General features: G+C 40.2%; 1 protein-coding gene across 12 annotated transcripts in view; it reads left to right on the top strand.

The window, feature by feature from the left end:
* The window catches only part of ptprk (protein tyrosine phosphatase receptor type K), a 94240-nt gene that overhangs the window by 22230 nt on the left and 50044 nt on the right, over positions 1–21966 (top strand). For all 12 annotated transcript variants that reach the window (XM_088402990.1, XM_088402997.1, XM_088402996.1 and 9 more), the window contains one exon: positions 16921–17043. In XM_088402990.1, coding sequence (XP_088259116.1) covers positions 16921–17043 — 123 coding nt within the window. The remainder of the gene's footprint in view (positions 1–16920; positions 17044–21966) is intronic.

The raw sequence follows: 21966 nt of genomic DNA, 5'->3' as shown, positions 1-21966 counted from the left end.
GAGTGTGCACTTCAGCGAAAGACAGAATGACCTTATTTTTATAATACCTCTTTTTCATGCCCTGGTCAGCAAGATAACAGAGGCGTGATTTAACGTGAGTTAACGTATTCAATGCCTGTCATTACAAGTGGATCATGAACGAGTTAAAATGATTGGTCGGAGCCTTTGTTACCGCTATTAAGTGAACTCCATATGAATGATCATGTGTAGTGATGGATATTTCATAATAATTTGCACCACGACAATGCAGCCAGTCTTTACTTGTTTTCCATTATCAAGGTCCACCAACAGTTCATGGAACAAACACAAATGGCGTTAATTGCTTTGCACACAATTTAGTATGTGTGCCACACTGGGAACAAAGGAAGATATGTTATTTTTGTATGCGCCCTAATAAAGAGCAGTAAATGAAACGGGTACATGCAGAGAATTTGGATAACAGTGGTTCTCAATCTCATATTTTTTGTACCCCTTATATCATTTTTCAGCCGATTACGTCAGAACGAGTGCAAAGCATCTTTGAATTGGAAAAAAAAACAACTAAACTTTAAAGACCATCCCCGTCTGTTGTATTCAACTTCAGAACTACATTTGTTGCTGTATATAAAAGCGTATTTTATCCAACAACTCCAGAAGATAGGGCCACATCATTTGGTGTATTTATGGCTCTTCACACGAAATATTGTGCCACGAATGACAATGGGCATCCATATAAGACTTAAAAAAAAAATTCTACATTCAAGAGTTTTATTGTCTTATGCATAGTAACGCAAAAAAATTATTATTCTGTTCACTTCCCCAAGCAGGCTTACATTCCACACAATAGAGCAAATAATAAAGTAGGCACTAAAAACAGTAATAGAGCAACGAGGGCAGTGATAATTATGGAGGAGATGGAGTGAAAGAAACTAAATACATACTGTTAAAAAGTAATATAAAGGCAAAAAATATTTTGCAAAGGAGTCACTATAACACAATTTAGCAATGCATTGCTTCATGGACAGCTATTTGCTCTTTATTTGAAAAGAAAAATATACTATTGCTTTCAGGAATGCCACATAATTACAGTGTAGTGTACTTTGGTGGTAATGTTCAGTGCCTTTGTCAAGGTCTTGGGGATCTTGTGCTTCAGTGGTGCCCTACCCTAAATGTCCTTCTCCGAATGCTAAAATGTAAAAAGGCCCCCTGGCAGAGTCCATGCTTGAGAAAGAACCAGGACGCACGGGGTCCTGATGTCCTGGGGCAACAGAAACATCACCCCCCAATAAAAATGACACGTAAAGATTATAGCTGTGTTTCCATAAAGGAATATTTTCACTCTTGGTTTGCTTAAAACTCCACTTAGAGCATATATCTATTCATAATCAGTGCATTCTATAAAAGATGAATAATGAAGCAATTTAGTACTGATTAGCATTCACACGTCACACAAATGATGAGCGTTGTTTTCAAGGCCATGCAGGAAGGAGCCTTGTACGGGAAAAGTTTTCATTGCATATTTTTCTACACTTCAGGCTTTTTTTTTATTATAATAAGAGTAAATAAGAGCCATTCAAGCACTACTATCCTCATATCACTGGTCTGGCATCTCTGCCAAGGTCGTGAAAAATATTTTCTGAATTTTTTCTGTCTTTTGAAATACATGGCCTTATCTGCACAGCACTGAAAAAAAAAAAGGACTACATGTTTTTCCGAGGGACCCGCGTCTTTGTTAATCGCGTGTGTTTGTGTTTTTCACATTTGGTTTCCATGGTCACTTTTCTTTTTACAATGCTCACATTTAGAACATTACAATTTGGTGCCCTTATCTCCTTCATTAGAAAGGCTGATAATAAAAGTCTACATTCTAGACCATAAATGCCTGTGTAGTTAACGGAAGTGCACTGATGTACTAAGCGGAGTTAAATGTTTAATTTTCCTCAGCCAATGGGCTTTCGGCTCAACTGAACTCACTACACTTTTTTTTTTTCTTACCGTAGCTTGATAAGTCCCAGGGATTCTTGATAGCACTTTTTCTAGTCATTCATTTGTACCGATACTACTGTTGCTTGTGGAACAAAATTTCAATTAACAGAGTGAAAGATAATTATGAGCAAAGGCCTTTATTTTCTTTGACTATGCTGGTCTCACCAGTTTGGTTACCCTGTAAGTGAAAAACACAGTTGAATAAATCCGTTTGAAGCTGAAACTTGTTTTGGGATGTTTTACTGAACCATAGTGTGATTACGGTAACACATAGGAAGCAGGTTAGTATAGCACTCTGTATAATACAATGCAAGATTATCAAAATTAATCGAATCGTTCCACTATTAGCATATATACACAATCTGGAGAGTTATAGTACTTGATACCTTCTCAAACCAAGCTGTGTCATACTGAATTGAATCGTAAACCCCTCTAAAGCTGGGCAAAAGTTGACCAAGTCAGGTTGGTCAACTTCAAAAATATGTAGACAGAAGATATACGTCTCAAAGCTGTCCTGGAACCATGTTTGCGCCAGTGTTTTTTTTTTACATGGACTTTTCTTGCACACAGTGTTGCAACAGCGGGGCAAGGGAGAAAGACGCTCGCAAGAAAAGGTCATAAGTTTAGGATGATTTCCAGTTAAGAGTGGCAAAAAAAAGTCATATTTCATTTTTTCAAAGAACGACTAAACCGACAATGATCATAAAGCTCTATTTCCTGTTTTAGTGCACCACATAGTGGCTGAATGGTGGGTGTTATTTAATTATTACAGATTTAGTGGTTAGTGGAATTTCACCGTACAATATTAGCACACTGAGTCTCCCAAAACAATAGCATAAGGTCTGTATTATCTGAGAATGTGATCTGCTACTAAAAAATTGGGGGGTTTGGTTTTAGGTGTTCACATTTTAACCAATAGCGGTTAGTCAAGCAGGAAACCAGCTCAGTTTGCTTGTCAAGAAGAGGAAGAACAGGAAGGTCTTGAACTGATAGTAGCAAACAGGGCCAGTAACTGATATCTGTACTCACTCCTTCCTTGTAGGTCCAAGCCAAATAGTTGATTACAAAGTGTACTTCCTCAAATTGTGATTTGGAGAGCTTTCATGTAATTTCTACTAAAACCTGGCAATCATTTGAAGAAGGCCAATTGCAAGCCAGTTCCCGATGGCGAACTAAGGTAAACATGCAGCAGATGGGACACGTTAGCAGTCCGAAAGAAAGACTTTCAGACATCATCGTGGAAGGCCATCGGTTTACATATTTACGGGGATTGAAACCAGGAACTGTCCGCTCATTTATCAAACCATTAAGCCTCAAACCAACCGCTCCATATTTTTGTTTATTGTTTTCACTGAGGGCAGACTGAGACAAAGAAACAAAGCCAAAGGACACATTTAACAATACTGTCTGGGTGTGTGTATGTGTGAGGCTGAGGCGGCAGTGCGATGTAACCTGAGTTAGAAACCGGTTGAACTCATTCGAAGAGCTGCAGGATTTCACAATGGGCTCACACAAAACGCCACTCCCGTGTACCAACTCGACACCACGCCATACAATCATACGGTGACACGGTATAGTGGTAAGGTGATTTAATATTATCAGTATAACCTCTCTCATCGAGTGCCACCAAAAACACCTTTCACATGAGTACCAAATGAATTGCGATCATCTTTCACGTTTATTTCTTCGGAGTACCTCACATGCTCATGTGCCGTTTTGTCCCATCGCGAAATGTCCTCTAGACTCTTACAACGATCGCAATAAGATGATAACTCCCAACACTAACTTACTGCATATATGCATTCATTTTTAGCTAGAGGGGAAGGGGGAGTCGAGGGGTTTGGATGTCTCATTTTACCCTTTTTCCCCTCAGGGTCTTTTCGCGCCAATATCAGTCATGAGCCAAAAGTGGTGTTTGACCACATTTTGCTGGTAACTGACAAAGAGCACACCCATATTCTTGTATCCTCCCCAATGTGTGTTCTCCTCAGGCGTCATTTCAATATGTATGACAAGGTGTTGGTGGTGGAGCCAAGTGGAAGAATCAGAAGCAGTTGTATTAACATTCCTCTATTTCCAAGCAGAGGCCTGTTTGCAACAACTTGCGACATGTTAAACACGGCAAAACTGTCTTTTTAAATCAAATACAAAGGGGAAACTATAATGGTCTCACGCTGGACTAAGACCCTGTTTAAGATGGACTTCCAAATATGGTCAAACTGCTAAAGTCAAATGTCAACATTTCATCGGAGGTTTGCATGTTCTCCCCGGGCCTTCGTGGGTTCGCACTGACTTCCTCCCACACTCCAAAGACACGCACAGCAGGTGCAGTTGTACTGGAAATACGGAATTGTCTTTAGTTGTGATTGGGTGCGTGAATCGTGGGACAATTGAATTCAAGATCATCCAATGAAATTCGCTACTGTTTTACAGCCATTTTAATGGACTTTTAGTGTTGTGTTATATATAGAATTTCAGTTTAATACACAACTGTGCTCAATGGATTTAAAACCGGTTTATGCTGTACACCAAGAAGAAAGGTCTGGCCTCTTGGGACATCCAATTGGATTTTTGCGCGCCGTTTTTAAACCCGAGCACTGGCAAACCTGACATTCTAACAAAGGATTGTATGTTTAACTCAGCAGACCCCTTGTGAGATGCTTCTTGTCTGGCCTGCTTATATCTGTTATTCCCTGGCGTATTTGTTTTCTTTGTTTTTGAGCGTCTGAGGTTTCCACCGCCGTGTTGCCTGCTCTTTGTCTGCGCTCCGAGTGAGAAGTACATTTCCACCAGGACTCTAAATGCTATCGTTAGCTATCTTTTGTTGTGAGACAGAACTGTGTCACAAACACAGATAAAAGAGCTCATCTGACTCTATATCTTTCATGTTTGGGTTTATATCATTATTTTTTTATCGGTCTACAGGTCCAAGAAACAGTTTTTTCCAATTGTTATTTTTGGTGCAGTTTTTTTCTTTTAAGTTTGAGATCGTATTTATTATTATTTCAAATGTTTACCATTTCTTCCCTCCCGTTTCCGCCGACCCGCTCTCCAGCAGCGTTAGTGCTGTTTCAGGTTATCCTTTGTACGTCGGCGCGGAGAACCGCTTTTGGCTGGGCGTGCTGAACAACAGAAATGCTTCTGCTGCACAAGCACGGGATTGACTAAATCCCGCCCGCTGTTGGTCCAGTAAATCGGTCATCTTTTGGACCAACTTGCCGCTCAATCGGAAGGGTCAGCCCGTCAATTCAGCGTGTCCTCAGTCTGCTCGACTGACTAAGAAAGCTGATACGGATTGAACTGATATTTTTCTCCTGATAGTAGGAATCTTCCCCGACTCACGTTTCTCATAACGCACCTCAGCTTACCCCCCACATCCCATCATTTTCCCCTTCCCACTTCCAGTTATCCGGACTTACACTGTATTTCAATTTGAGTGTTTCTGTCTGTGTGGGTTGGCATTTAATGTGTGTTTGTTCTGCGCTTATCTCCTCCATTCCAGACCTGCTTTTCAGTCCAAAACCTCAGCTCTGGCCCAATTGGCTTAAGAGAGTCACTGCACCCTGCCCGCTCAGTGATCGGCCCATTCAAATCTTGCGCGACGGCTGGAGCGTTATATCTGTCGTATTCCCCTGGTAATCCGAAAGGTTTGGTTTCCCAGCGTGGAGAAGATGGGATCAAGTAGATTTTATGGCCGCTTTATCACGGAGGTCCTGGAAATTAGTAATGCTGAGTGGGCTCTTTATACAATACACAACCCAGACACAACTGTGTGCGGTTTCAAACATCAACACGGCGTCCTGAAATCAGATAAGCGGTTCCATTATAATCAGATTCTGTGTCCATATTTCAAAGCAGAAAATGAACCCGTGGTCAATCCTCAGGGGTCTATATTTTATGCTATTTCGGCATTGTGGAAAATGGAGAGCGTCAAAGCCCAATCAGCAAACATTGAGCTCGGCCTCCAACTGATTTTGATCATCTGTGGAATTTTGTTGGTTAAACAACCGTGTGCTTATTATTATTTTTTAATTCAATGTCCTCAGTGCAGAATATTACATTGTTTCAAATTGACATAATCATGATTCAAAAGGATAGTATACGTATTTAGTCTAGAGGCATTGTTGTCCTTTACTGGGTCATTTTTTTTTCCATATTATACTATTACAGTAGAGCAGACACTCCAATACCCGTCCCCGTTGAAATAAATGTTAATTTCACAATTAAATATTGTTTCATATGCAAGTAATACCTTTTAAGGAACACATGTTGCCACTTGCGCAAGGCTCGGGTATGACGACAAATCATGACTCACCAGTTTTCTGGGTTTGTTCATGTGACGTTCACAAGCTCATATGATGTTGTTACCTGAGTTTTGAGCATCTGTGATATTATTTTTAATCAAGTGTCAAATACATTTGACTGTTGAGTATAGCTAGATAAGTATACCGACACTTTAAGGAAAAAATAATATCGAAACGATTAATCAATAAAAACAGTTATCGGTCAAATGAAAATTGCTTGTCAATAAATCGTTGCGCCTCTACATTGAGCAACGCCATTGTATCAATCACTGATACGGATGTAGTGCAAAATCCCTCCATAGTGTGTGACTAATGCCGCTGATTATTTACCGATGAATTGCAGCTATGATCACAACGCATAGATACATGCCAGCCACATAAGTCATAAGAAATGATTGCCTCTTACGTTGTTCCCGTTCTGCTTGAAACGGAAAAAGCTAATGTCGGTCCTGAGTCAGTCAGCATTTTGAGGTCAAGGGTGCGGTAAAAGGGAGGAGGGAAGTAGCCGGTTCAGACATGTCGTTTGGGGATTTCGGTACTAAATTACCAGCTGTGCTCTCAGTTGTGAGAGCGGAGCTAAGTACTGCCAAAGGGCTTAATCATCAACCCCCTCCCTGCCCCATTCGGAATCGCACACATTGACATAGCTTCTGATCCTAGAATTTTATAGGTTGGTCTTCTAAGCCATGCCGTCATCTGCTCTCACTTTGCTGCGGTGGCAAATGTTTACCTTGTCACGCTTGACACAACACTCCATCATGTCAGATTTCACAATGCCCTCCCGTATTTTATGGTGAGCTGTTGAGTGAGCACTTCGAGTAGCGACGCGTAAACCACACCGATTAGGGATAGCATGCGGGCAACTGGGCTAAGTGTCTGGTGAGGAAAATGCCTGGGAAGGGACTGAAATATGACTCTGTCTGGACTTTAGGGTGAACTCGGTTAGCGAAAACACCAAAGGGGGAGGGGTTGGTAAAGATAAGCCTTGGAGTGCTTTCCAATATCTGCCGCCCTCCTATGCACCCAGAATCGACAGACGTAACGTTCCCAGCCCGAGAGAGCCGAGTGGCTTTTGCGATTGACAAGCACCCTTCCATCCTCACCTCCAAGTTGGGTTCCCACATCTTATCTACTCGGTTTGAAGTTACTTAAATGTCAGCATAAAAAGGGAGGAACCGCAGCACAGTGCGGCGACTGTTTCAGAAGAGATACCGGACGTAGACCTTCTCTACTGACTTGTTTTGAACATAATCATTCACATACTAGGACTTACTTTATTTTCATGTAAAATACAGTAAATGCCAACAAAGGTTTGACTGTTGACAGCGTTAGAATGACAAGGGCATGAAATTGCCCGAAACTATCGTTGTAAAAGGTTTTGGAGGGATTCCATAATTATGTTAGAGAGCAGTCAGTGAGTGGTCAGAATGTACTGTCACATGAGGAATTAGCAGCATACAGGCCACAGAAGTAAGAAGAAAACGTCATTAGAAGAAGACTGAATGGAGTCCTTGAGTAATTTGAGTACTTGCTCGGTGTCCAAAACACCGGAAATGTCTTCAAATTGGGTTCTATTGAAGATATTTGAATGGTAATAGAAGTGAAATAAAGGAGGCTCGGTGGAAGGGTGGTTTATCTCGTCTGCCTCACAGTTCAGAATCCCGAGTTCAAATCCGGCTAGCTCCGGCGTTCCTGCATGGAGTTTGCATGTTCTCCCCGAGCCTGCGTGCATTCTCTCCGAGCACTCCTCTCCCATTCTAAAAACATGCATGTCAGGTATATTGGACAGTCTTAATTGTGATTGGTTGTTTGTCCCTATGTGCCCTGTGATTGGCTGGCAATCAGTTGAGGGTGTCCGCCGCCTACTGCCCTAAGGCGGCTGGGATAGGCGCCTGCGAGCCTAGTGAGGATAAGCAGCTATTGAAAATGGATGGGAAGAAATAAAATTTTGAAATATATTTGAACAATGATACAGCCAACCTATCCTCAGGCTGTCACAAGTACAGTACCCGTTACATAATAAACTCATTAACATTCACTTCCAGCCGATCGCAAACGACTTTTGACGTCCACAGCCGTCAATGGTAGTGAATGAGTTACGCAGAAAATACAAGATGAATCTAATAGACTGGCCCCATCAAACAATGCAGTACTGCAGGCTATAAAATAAGAATTTAGACAGATTTTTATCGGTACAGTTCTTATTCCAGTTTAATTGAATGTTGTGAGCTGCATGTTGCTGACAAAGGGCCATTGTGACATCAAGCTCCTCTAAGCTTTGTGGGTAATTATTTTGATGACAGGTCATTAGGAAGTTGTTTTGTTGGCAGATCAAGCATTTGCGACATGTCCTACATTCGCCGCTCTGCAGCCTCATTGAATAACACTATTCAGTGCATTTTGTTTGTCGGATCGAGCGCTAGCTTGTCTATCACGTTGAAAAAGGCAACACGCGGTGAACGGGGTCATCGCCGTCCTAAATAAAATACGTCTTTTCATCAGCATATTGAAAAAAATGATAAGAGAAGCTGCAAATTGCTCGAACCTCCTAGAGAGGAAGGAGCAGGACGAGGAGGAGGATGGTCGGGGGCGGAAGGACAGAAATGAAAAAAACACACATTTGCTCTTTTTACATTCAATGAAAAGTCCTGATTCAGCAGAATACACACGCGCATACACTTGTGAGCACACACGTTGGAGATTCAATTACAGTATTGTGAGATGAAGGAGAAATTCTTCTGCCTTCAGCATTTCCAATTAAAGTACGGCTCGGAGTGTGTTCATGTGTGTGTTTCTGTGTGTTTCTAGTCGTGTGTATGTCGGCTGTGTGGTTAACAGGCGAGGTGTGTGTGTCTGGGAGGTGAGGGGAGGGTCCTGGCTTTGATGGCACTGCAAGGGCCACTGAAGCGTGACAGGAGAGCGAGCGAGGAGCGCGCGTGTTTGTGGGAGTGTGCGTCGGCCTCTGATGTCACCTTGTATCATTTCAGGTTAATTTCACCTATTCTCACACAAGGGTACAGAACACAAAAGCAAAGATGACGAGCAAATGAGAAGATAAAACTTTATTGGTGGCCTTTGCTGTCAACACTTTTGCGGGGTTTCCTTGATGTCAAACAGTAGTCAGGAATGTCTCATTTTTTAGGGCGCTGATCATTAACTTTCTTTTGTCAATACCGGTTGGGGCGATCAAACTGAAAATGGGCTATTCAGTCACAGACCATTTTACCCGCTTGCCACTGCCGTAGAAAACGTGTGGGGTATTTTTTTATTTAAATCTTGGCTTATTTAAAAAAAATATATATATTCCCATTGGAGCTGCAACATTTACCGTATTTTCCGCACGATAAGGCGCACCTAAAAGCCTTATTTTTTTTTAAAGTTGATGGTGCATCTTATAATCAGGTGCGCCTTATATATGAATCAATATTGAGATTGGGATTCGTAGATGGGGAATGAAGTGATAAAGTAAGCTTTCCTGTTTCTTTTGTGCGTTTACAGTTGAACAAGACGCTGAGTTATTATCCTATTGAGAGTTTAGAGTTATTATTTGAGTTATTATTGTTATTACTTTGAGTATTACTATGTTGTGATTGAAAAAGTTTTAACATATGTCATTAATTGAGGGTGCGCCTTATAATCCGGTGCGCCTTATAGTGCGGAATTTACGGTAATTAACAATTAAAAGATGATCCTATAAATGATAATAATTTTTGATAATTGATTAAGCAATTTTCAAACCTTGTTCAATTCAAAATGATCATAATCCATGGATTGACAAAATCATCATCAGATGAACCAGTTTATAAAATATAACGCTTCTTCTCATTTTATATTTTCATATATTGACTCGCAAGCTGTCTTTGACCTCCAGTTTTATCAAAAGGAAAATGTAGTCATTTTAAACCGGATGTTCTGCTCTAAATTCTTTTCTTTTAAGTTAATACATTTGAAATAAGCTATGCCCATGACATGTGTTGTTTTCACTGAGGGTAAATGAGGAGAAGAAATGAATGTTCTCAAAAAGCTCTTACGAGTTTCAAACTTTTAAGTTTTACAGCTTGCGCTTTAGACGCACTCTTCAAGTGTCTCTAAATTCAAAAAGGATTAAGTGTAACTTTACAAGCGGTCTTTTTCAAGTGATGTGACATTGAATACTTAAGAACATTTTACGTAATGGTCCAGTGTCTCATCATTTGCAGCTCTTGAGCGGTACGGCAAATTATTTTTTTTATGCTTGATTGGATGACCGCAGCTTTTATTTTTCTGATTTGGGTAGCAGAAATCAAAATAAACAAATGATAAATGCGTGAGCTCCGCCTTTTTGGCAGTGACACACGGGGCAAATAAACGGGGCCCACACCTTTTACACCTGTTGGGACAAGCAAATTTAGGTGTGCCGGACAGAGGATTTGATGTGATTATAGCACCGGGAGTTGATTTATTTCACATATATCAACCAGTGGCGGGTGCCTATGAATGTTGTGGGCATGTTACAATTGTGTGTAGTATTCAACTTTGGTTTTACTTTTGACTTTCACAAACATGCAACGGCTGCCTTAGCAATTTAGCAGTTCAAATCTCACCAAACTGTTAAGATTGACTCGGAAGATGTTTTATCTAGTTGTGATAGACGTGCCTTCGAAATTTCATTTTCATAAGTAAAATTGAGTTGTTTTTCCCTCACATTTGTGTGTAAATTTTGGAAAATTTCATCCTTATAAGGGAGGTCAACCGGAAAATGTGTATTTACAAATGCTACTACAATTGTTTTCATTATCGATCAATCTGCCAATTTTTTTTTTTTTAAACACTTATTTTCATACCATGGTTCAAAAACATGACATTTTCATAACATGTCAGGAAATAAGCAATAAAATGGGTAATTCTTAAGAATCTTTTCGTACGTTTGCCAATTTGATAACAAGATGTGGCAATTTCTCTTATTTTAATAGCTTGTTTATTTCCTGCATATAGCAAATTTTCCAGTTTTTTCGTCACTCCACAGTAAGTCTCACCAGCCGAAAAGGCATAATAAAGCCAAATGATTGGAAAAAAACCAAAAACGATGACCTATAGTCCAGAAAATACATTACTTGTAAAGTATAGAGTATTATTCATAAAGTAAAGCATTTTTGACCTGATTTTACATGAATCTCATGACTACAAATAAAAAGCGTAATATTGTCTCTCAAGACATGCGGTCAACATATTTTGCGGAACTGAGCAATGACTTCATTCACTGCTAGGCAAATTACGACAGTCGATGAGCGATTTTCAAAATAGAAGCTACCACAACGATTAATCGATTATCAAAAATAATGATCGATGAATCCTTTGAATTCTTTGAAATCCACCCGTTATTATTCATTCCAGGGGTCGGCCATTTTGCCACTTGCAATCAAAGAAAACATTTGCTTAGGACTCTGCTTACGTACACATGACGATAAAACTCAGGAAACAGGTGATGGTAAAAAAAAAACCAAAAAAAAACGTACTGCCACACATACTTATTCATGTTCTTATTTAGTCATATTTAGCAAACTAATGAGCTCATCTAAACCTTATAGTTTGCTGCCTCATAAGCCTGATCCAAGCTAATTATGAGCTATTAACATGGTTGACACGCTTTGTTGCATGCTCCCGTGTGGTAACCAAGCTCCAACCGCGCTCCGTGAACAGAAAACGCTCGCGATTGGCCGTCTGGCCTTTCCGACTTCGGGGTCATTTACAAATAACCGCAAAATCATTTTGAGTGACAGGGACAAATGCGCCTGCTGCCATTGAACCCTGCATCCGTCCTTTATAACGGTGCGTGTGTGTGTGTGTGTGTGTGTGTGTGTGTGTATTGCCCCCGCTGCCCTTGAGCCGTTATCAAATTTCTCTAATTATTTTATTATGCAAATGAGTCGCCGTTATTTCATTAGCTCAGCAGCCAATCACAGAAGCTGATTAGGAAGTGATTAGCATTCAGTCGTTTTCTCGCGCTCGGCGTCCTTGTGAAAGGAGTAACAGGCGAGGGGCATAATGACCCATCTGGATACAAGCTTGTGCTTATACTTTGGAGTTTGTTACAACCTGTTCGCTATTTCATTTTGCTTACGTACGCTTCAGATTTACATAATGTACAATAAATGCCATTCATTGTTTCGTTCAAACGATTTCAAAGATTTCAAACCATCCAATGGCAGACAAGGTTAACATCTACATGGGGAACATAATGAGCCCCCGCTTGTAACGTTTAAGGTGGTGGGAATTTACCTTGTCGATCCTCTGCCATCTGGCGCTTCGCTTTACCCGCTTGTATTCCAATTCGAAACGCTTAAAGCACACTATTGATATGCACACCCTTCTCATATAGTACTACAAGTAATCCTATAACTTGATCCTACTATTATCTGCCTTTGTCGTGGAGTGTACAACTATATCTTGCTGAGTTGATGTTCATTGTATTTAGTTGCATAAGATTAAGATTAGGTTAAAAAAAACAAAAAAAAACCCCTCTGGATTTCAGTATTTTTCTACATCGCCACGACCGTAGTAGTTACATTATATAGAATAGTGGTTTTCAACTTTTTTTCAATGATGGGTTAGGGTTAGGGTTAGCACTACAGAGTATTTTCCTAACCAGTGCACAGAACTTTTGAATGGATGCATTAAAACAAAATGCCGTAGTAGTTACTACTACATTTGTAGTTGTATCTCGGCGTATTTTACATCGTGCAAAACAATTCGGCAACGATAAATATATTTGAGAGGGCCGGTGATTGTAATTTGCAGTCCACAAAATTGGCTGCAGCATAGTTGTTTCATGTTCCAATCCATTTTATCTTACTTTGAAAAGAAAAATGTACACTTCCTGTCACCAACGTCCAACATATGTATGTGCAATATATTTTTAAGCGCATTAAAAAAAAAAAACTCATTGCATTAGATTCACTGATACCTGCTGAAACCCTGTTATAAACCCACACCCGCTGATATACCTCCACGTATCCCTTAACCTCGTTTGTATCAACATTTGAGGGCCGCTGCCGTAAAGGACAAAAATCATACAAAGTGCATTTGGAATGCATTCTCAGCGTTTCTTTTTTTCTCCCAAATTTTCGGTTAGTTATTCAAAAATGGAAAACGAAACATGCCTCCCCTCAAATTTCGACAAACAATAATCCATGAGGAAGAGTGCAAAATAAATTGATTCTTTGACGGTCCCAATGAGCTCAGCGGCATCCATCATCCAGAAGACTCCTGCTGGAATTCGCCACTCATCTGAGGTGACAAAGACCCTGCTGGTCACTCTGATAGAGCTTCAACACTTCAACTCTGGTATCTCACCCGGCGTTTGCCAAAGGCACCCGAAGAGAGCGCGAGAGACTTGAATGATCTGATTTGATGTGCCAAAGATTGTCTACATGAATGCCAGATGTTGTGTTTGGAGGAAACTAAGCAACGCTCATTACATGGCCGTACCATCCGTGAACGCAGGCATGCGGGTGGCAGCGTGGCTTTGTGGGGATTTTTTTCATGGGAGGAACCAGGAAACTGAATTGATGGCTAGAAATGAATGGTGCAACAATTAACAACTAAATAATCATCAAATTATTTAATCATTATTTTTGATAGGGATTTTTTTGTTATCACTTTTTTCAGATTAAAACCAGGAAGATAACTCATCGCTTGAGTAACTGTTCATAACGAGTACCAATACTAGTGCTTTTGATACACAAAATTTCCCTACCGGAAAATGCTAGTTTTTCAAAGGAAGACCTGCCTATTCTAATGTAGAATTTGACTTAAAATTTCATGAAATTATTGTCAAATTTCTATTCGTCCCATTTTTTATGTATGGTTCACGATCGTAAAACTGCTTCGAGTCGCCGATACTAGGATCAGCAAGATATTACGTTCCCATCCCTAATTTTGATTATCAATCAACTGTCCGAACACTAATATTGTCCAAGTCTTTCCGATTATAGCCTCTTGGCAATAAATATCCCAATTTCCATTATCATAAATATAAGTGACAGATTAACCGATTCATCACATTTATCATTCGTTGCAGCTTTTAAACAAGTCTAGCGCGGTACAGAGACATCCTGGAGGAAAACCCGGTACATAACACTCCTGACCTTAGACCAGCCAGGAGCAAAATGATGGCCATGTGCGGCACGTTAAGATTTTTGATCCTGCCCCCTGAAACGTGAGGAAATTATCAATAAGAAGAAGAAAAAATGTTCATTTTCTGAAGGATAGTGGAACTGTCAGCAATTCATTTAATTTTTAGAGTTATTGGAAGAGTCATTTCAATAAATAGTTAAATACATGGGACTTGAATAACAGTGTTTTAATGCTTTTGTTATTTTTCTATTTAAATTAAAGCACATTTTCTAGATATCCCACATTTTTATCTCTTATAGCTGCTCCTTTTTGTCAAATTTTAGAAGCATTTCCCACCTTCAAGTCAAAAATTTGCCGGTGACTGTTCAACTCCGTCTAAATGCTCTTAAGAGGCCAAAACTTGAGTCCGATTGAAACCATACAATAGCAAAATATGAGATGATTGTGAATACTTCCAAATGCACTGCAAATACCTCTCTGACAGTACTTTTGAATTCCAGTAGATTCTACTCTATATAAGGCCTTGCTGTCACTGTTTTTACAAAGCATAAAATGCACACTTTGCTGTTTCTACTCATGCGCAACACGACCAGACAGCAACATGTAAACGGACACACAAGCGGCGGGGGACAAAAAGTCACGGAGCGCCACGCACACTTTCCCCCCACTCACATTTCAACATCAGCAGAATTAGGTTCCCACTTAGTTCTAAACAGAAAAATGTGTGTTGTCAGTGGCGGACTCCGTGCCCCCTGCACAAAGCGGAATCTCCACGAGCTAACTCGTTGTGACAAAGACTTAACAAAACCGAACGGAACTGGACTGAAATGCACGGAGCGGGGCTGGTTTTTCCGAAGAACGCCAAGAGGAATGTGATCCAACGCTTCTCCCAAGCCGTGAGTCACAGCCAGCTATACAGCCAGCAGCCGAAAACAGTCACTTAGTTTGACGTTAACGTCTTTCTCCTGCGGCTGCGGCTGTCTCCTCTTGGTCTCCCACTGGAGCGCCCGCTCAGATCAGTGGGGCATCGCGAGGCCTGTCGTTATGCTCTTCATCATGCGGCCCGCTGTAGGACACAGGTAGCCCTGGCGCTAACGGAATACAGTGCTGGAAGTTCTAGCTGTTGTGTCATCATGGCTTGGATACATTCATAAGACTTCCACTAGGGTTTTGAAATATTTTTTTTCTGCCAAGTGTTTCAATTAATTTGCTCTTCATTTGAAAGGATAAATATACTCTTCCTGGCCCGGTATTAGATTTGCTGATACTTGCAGAAACCCTTTTCAAATCTCACAAATTGCCTTAGCGTCCCTCAATTTGAGCACCGCTGGTTTAGAATCTTTGTTACGCAACGAATGAACTCTAGTGCAATATGCACGGACTTGAAAGGAAGAAACATGGGCTTTAATCTTCCTCTTGTTGTCGTAAGGCGGAGTTTTACCCTCAAAAGGGTCCTACTTTGGCGAGCTACCTGACAACGAGGCGACAGACTGTGACATGGTTTGAGTGGGACACTTGGAGCCTTTAGAATAGAAATGTAAGAAAATGCACGCCAAATAAGAGAAAGGTGAACAAGCAGTGAATATCAGATAGCGGTTATGTGAAATGTTGCCTGATGCATTTTTTTTCTAGCTAAAGCTATTAGTTGCATCAAGGGTAGCTTGATTTTTTTTTTTTTGTGTGTGTGTGTGTGTGTGGTTTTTTTAGTGTCCTGAATTGACAATTTGAAGTTATTTCAGAACAACACCATGTGGACATGACTTCAGAACAGCATTGTGTTGGTCACAGCCTGCTGGCTCTGGGAACCGAAGATCAGCAAGTTGCTTGTCGTGACCATGCTTCCGGGCGGAACTTCAAAATAAAAGTGTTTCATAAGTTTATTTTGAAGGATTGGCTAAGTTCCTCACAACGATTGGCTTTGACTACGATAGAGTGGCTTGACAGGCAGCACATTGCTCGCTTGACCAGTAAATCGCAAAGGCATCTTATCTTTGTCCCCTCTAACAATTAGACTAGTATCAGATGCTACTTGGCTTTTCTTTGCTGTACGCCCGGCAGCCATGTTATTAACACAAACCACGCAAGGCTGCGAGGTCAAAGAATCAGATGGCTGCTCGTAATCAGCGTGCCGTTCCTTTCAGCGCGTTGCGGGTACGAGGCACGTATCATCGCAATTTGATTGGCCACAAGGGACAGACGGGTGTCTCTCTGTGTTAAATCGACTTCCTGTTTTGGAGGGTCCTCGCAGCGACCGGCTCAAACACGCATGGCCAAAGGTGCTGGTGATGGGCTCAGATGATGCGCTGAAGGCTGCTGATGGTTGAGTCAGCGGTGATTCTGTCTAACCTTGATGGATGACTGTTGGAGCTCCTGCTCCTGGTGCTTTATTAATCACATCAGACCCGCACAGAAATATCCGACATACTAATTCAAGCCTATAAAAATTTTAATGAGAAACTTTGTCATTTTTAAGTTGCTTTTTCTTTTTCTTTTTTCCTGACTCTGCAATTAAACATGTTTACGTTCTGTGATGCAGGAAGCTGCACGTTTGATGAGGGCTTCTCCAAATGTGACTACCAACAAGATCCCTACGATGACTTTGATTGGACCCACATCAACACCCAAGAAGTGCCATATATATCACCGTACCTGCCCAAAGGTGAGACTCATTTTGTTAACTCTTTCACTGCCAATTAATGACACTTCTAAAGAATACTTCCTTGAATCCGTTTTGCAGACGGCTACCTCGGGAATCATAACCATACAATTGGATTTGAGTCTTGAGTAAACCTAAGATGCATGTTTTTGACATGAAGCTTGAAGCAAAATAAAACCCTCACATGCTCCAGCCAGACAGTCAAAACACTAACTTAGCTTGATATCTAATTTGTATTAAGAAATAAACACCGGAGACTCAATTTTAATATAATATAAATGACAAGACCACATATTCTTATGAAAAAAGGTGGGTCAAAATATACCAATTTGGGTGAAAAATGGGCCGATCGCCCTGTTAGGTCAATTTGGCTCACCTTTCAGCACAATTTTTGGAGTTGTACACAATTTTATGATGGTCATTCATTACCAAAACCGCTATTTTTTTTTTTAACTTTATTTCATTCAAAATGACCCAATTTCTTTCATGCCGTTTTGCACTAAACAACCCAAAAGATTTGAGTCAGATTCACCCCATCGGTCATTTTATATGACTGTCCAAATAGTTCTTTTTTTTTTCTCTCTATTTTTTGGAGTGCACGACTGAAAACACAGAAAGGTTTCGCAAATTCATTAACGAGTTTGCAGTCCATCAAATGAAGTTGAACTGTCCGAATGAAAAGCTTCTGCTTTAAGGAAATGCAAGGCCCATTAGCGGTTGTATTTCGTGCTAGCCTCACAACTAGTAAAGCAATTAAAACACACTTAAACTCACACCCTTCCTTTCCCCTCCGTAATCTGTTGTTTTTTTTTTCCTTTTTTTTTCACGATGGTGATGATGAGGGGGGAATTAATTTATTTCTGCCGCAGGGTTGAGGGTCTAATTAAGAACAGGAGGTCATTAATCAAACAAGGGGAACAGGGAAGGTTGCCTACTTTACACTATAAAAAGTAACATCTCATAACTAAAAACATGCACGCCATGTTGAGTAGGAGCCAGACTTTTTTCTTTTTTTGAGTATTTCGGGACATGCTTGTAGAAATGAAGCATGCCCTGTGGTGTGACTGCCGTGTGGCAAACTGGAAGAGGTTAATTGCTGAGCCCGAGAGCGCACATGTCATTCCAGGAATTCAAGAAGTTACTTGAAGGATCATGGCGATGACAGACAAGGTTAATGGGTGGAGATATTGCTTGCTGCAGATCCTCACCTGCATGTATGGTTACATTTGATGTTCATCTTATGTGGAGGGCAGACACATTATATCCCTATTCCCTCACAGGCAGTAATAATTTGTATAGGATGATCATTTTAAACCGCTCTGCATTTTTCATCAGCGAAACACAATTCTCAAACCTATTAAACTTTTAAAGCCCGTTTTAGGCCAAAGAAAAACAAAGTCGAATGACATGAGAGAAAGCGCCAGAGGCCTCCACTGTATTCAAATGCGCAGGCCTACGATGACATAATAAAATAGCTTCGGCTCAGACTTGTCGAAAAATATGCCCACGCAAGCATGTCAGAGCAGTCCGGTGGATATAACGCGGGAAAAAGATGCAAGTGCTTATGAAATTAAATGATCTCTTTTAAAGAAATGGTTTTAAAAGATAATCACAAAGCCTTGAACTGTGTGAACGTTTGAAGATTCGATTTATCATGCAGATCTAAAAATGTCCCAACCTTCAGAATTTCAGCCTCTCATCAGTTAGTCGGAATTATGGAAGCAAAGTGAGTTTCATGCTTCTTTTAAATTTGGAAAGCTGCTATTAATATTTTTAACCTTTTTGTTTTAATTGATGGACCAAACCAGTAATATTTTTACTTTTTTTCCTGCCCTGCCTTTTTTTTAATCTGGATGATCAAGTAATTGACAAAATGATTGGCAGATTGAAGTAATTAAAATGAATTGGGTCAATTAAAATCATGTTGCAATGCTGCAATATACAGATTTTTTTTTTTAATGTTTCTAAATGGTACATTTACATGTGTCGCATTTTTCAAATGTTAGTTATACTGCCCTTAAAAGCAAGTACCACAATGGTACAATGCAAGGGTAGTCTTTTTTTTTTTTTTTTTTTTTTTTTTTTTTTTTTTTTTTTTTAGATGAATGCGCAAGGGTTTCACTTTGGAAAACTACTGTCAATAGTTTAGCCTATTTGTTGATGTTATGGACCAAACCATTAATCATATCATAAAAAAAGGTTGCATTAGTTTTCCGTTCTATCAATTTAAGAAAATGTCTTGTTTTGAATCATTCTCTGGAAATTAAATTTGCCCCTTTTTTTTTAATTTGAATCCGGCCCATCGATTGATCGGTCGTGTTGTTTTAACAGTTAAATATTTGTGTCATTAATCAACAGGTAGATCGATTATTCAAATAAGTTCATTGCAGTGCTGCAGTATACAGATTTTTTTTGATCAACCCAAGATTGTGTGATTGTTAAAAAGACACAGTCACAAAGACAAGAAATGGACAAAAATGAATATTTAAATAGTTCAGTCGGTATTTAATACTCTTGATCTTTTAAATCCCTCACCGATTTGTCTTTTGATGCTCGCGGCAACAATAAACAGCGTTTTGGCAGTTTTTGCAATCGAAACCCGTCCATGTTTTTGCGCGGGGGTTGGCGTTGGCGCACGCCGCCATGGCGGGGTTCGAGGCCATTCGTCGGTTGCCATCATGCGCACCGTGCCAATCAAACATTCGCGGACTGCGACTGCATGACTCACCGGACCAAAGTAGATATTCTCGACTCACGGGTGTCAGCTTTAAACCTATTTGGCTTCTCGTCACGTCTTGTTCTGTCATCTGTGGGCGGGGGGAATAGGATTATAATTGCTATAAAGCTAGTTATTTCTTTATTGAAGGATGTTCCATGGTAAATATTTTTGGAAGTGCCATATTTCTACATGAACGCATTGCACATTTGACCTACGAGTTCTGGCAGACTTGTAGCATATAATGAACAGCTTAACTTTAAACGATGTCTAGCTTTTGATAAAATTGCTCTATTTTAAGGCTAGAGATTGCTTGGCGTTCGGAATCCAATCCGAACAGGCGCATCAAATAAAACAGAACTTTTACCAACAGGAGTATTATTGTTATGTTGAAGGAAGGCGTCTTCCGTCTTAACTCCGCTGTTGCTGCTGTGATGTGACATATCTAGGTCTTAAGTCTGTCTCCGGGGTATTTTTAGCCTTGGTACGTTGTGTCGTCATTTCATTAGTGTCCGTTTTCGACATTGGCGGTTCAAAGACAGCAGTCATCTAAGAAACTGGCAGATTTCCGGCGCCGCGTTGTTTGTTCTTTTAGTTTCATTTTGTTGAGGGTTTGTGTCACGGATTTGCTAATGATAAAGTGCATTGTTGTTACACAGCAGGGCAGGGAGCCTTTCCTGTCAGGGCCCGTTTTGTTTTGCGGACCTTTCTGTTCTGTTCTGATGCAATTGATGCATTACTTAATACTATTTGTTGAGTTGACAAGAGATTTAAAAATCATGTATCAGGATATGTAACGAATGGATCTAATCTCTCTCCTCAAGAAAACCCTCAGCCATTTTTTTATTCTGATACATTGTGACAGATTTAAAAAATAAATACCACAACCACAGTTGTCAGTCAACATATAATTACAAAATAGGGTGTTCTCGTGTTTACTTTGGCAGAAAGCTTTGCTAATGCTTGCCAATTAGCGTTTCTGTTGTGATTATTAGCTGTGGCTGCAGTCGCAGCTGGGTGCTTTGCACTGATGTGGTAGGCTAAACTTGAAAAACTTCATATGGCTCAGGGCATTTTTTTTTCTTCCCCCATCGAGCTGACAACTCACACACATTCTTCCATTTTCCTTTTCCATTTTTCATTGCCCTAAAATACAGAAAACAAAAAGTTAAAAAATAAAATTTGCATCAATGTGGTTAAAAAAAACCACTTTAACTGCAACTTTAATTGACTTCTTGCAATTGATCTTCTACTGACACCCCTACAGTTGTGCTCTTTCTAGGCTTCATCAAAACACACGTATTTACCTGCAAAAAAAGTTGCAATCATTTAATTTTACCAAACAGTGATATGATTAAATGAATGATGTCTTGCCATGGCATGTGTTGTGACATATCTAGGGCTGTGACTGATACATGTATTTTTAGCTAGCACACTCTTGGCATCTTCAACCCACTTCGTGTCACTGTCTTAAGTATCAGTTTGATACCAGAAGGAACAGTAGTGACACCTATTGCGTGTTTGTGCGAGAGAGGCTAATATTAGAGTGTTTCTGAGAGGTCTCTTTCTGGTCCACGTGGATACCGTCCAGCTCGGATGAAGTCATCCCGCTTCCCGCTGATGGTTTTCATACACAAGTAGGATTATTTGTTAAAAAAAACAAAACAAAAAAACCATGACGGACAGCGTGTGCGTACACAGGAGAGATGAAACGAGATGCGCAGATGATTGACGTATATTGCACGTGGGCGATGCAATGCAGACGTTTTATTGTAGTCCAATTGAAAATGTGCTGGTTTGACTCCTTATTCTTGCGGAGAACAATTTCCTCTCAGTAGATTTTCCGAACAATGATAGAAAATCATTACTGTCCTATAACCTATTGCGCCATTCATATTGTGCGTTTTCCAACCGGCAAATAGAATTAGATGCCTTCAATGAAGCATTGTGTTTGCACAATTGGAGCATATGTAGTATGCTTGATATGGTATCGCGTGACTGCTGAAAGCATCGTCCTGTATTCAGTATTAGTAAAACGTATAAAATGCCTGCGTATTCTACGAAATGTATCGCTTATATTGTTTTGCATTTCGGCCTGTTACGTACACTACGCAATGAGTCCAAACGGGAGATTAGTGTCACATTTCATCGCATTTCATTTCAACATCTGTTGAGTTCTAAGCTGATTATCAAACTGGATCATTTGGGTC

The sequence above is a fragment of the Hippichthys cyanospilos genome, chromosome 20 (assembly GCF_059441005.1).
Source record: "Hippichthys cyanospilos isolate Australia breed blue-spotted pipefish chromosome 20, RoL_Hcya_1.0, whole genome shotgun sequence".
NCBI lineage: Eukaryota > Metazoa > Chordata > Actinopteri > Syngnathiformes > Syngnathidae > Hippichthys > Hippichthys cyanospilos.
This window is presented reverse-complemented; position numbering and strand designations above follow the sequence as displayed.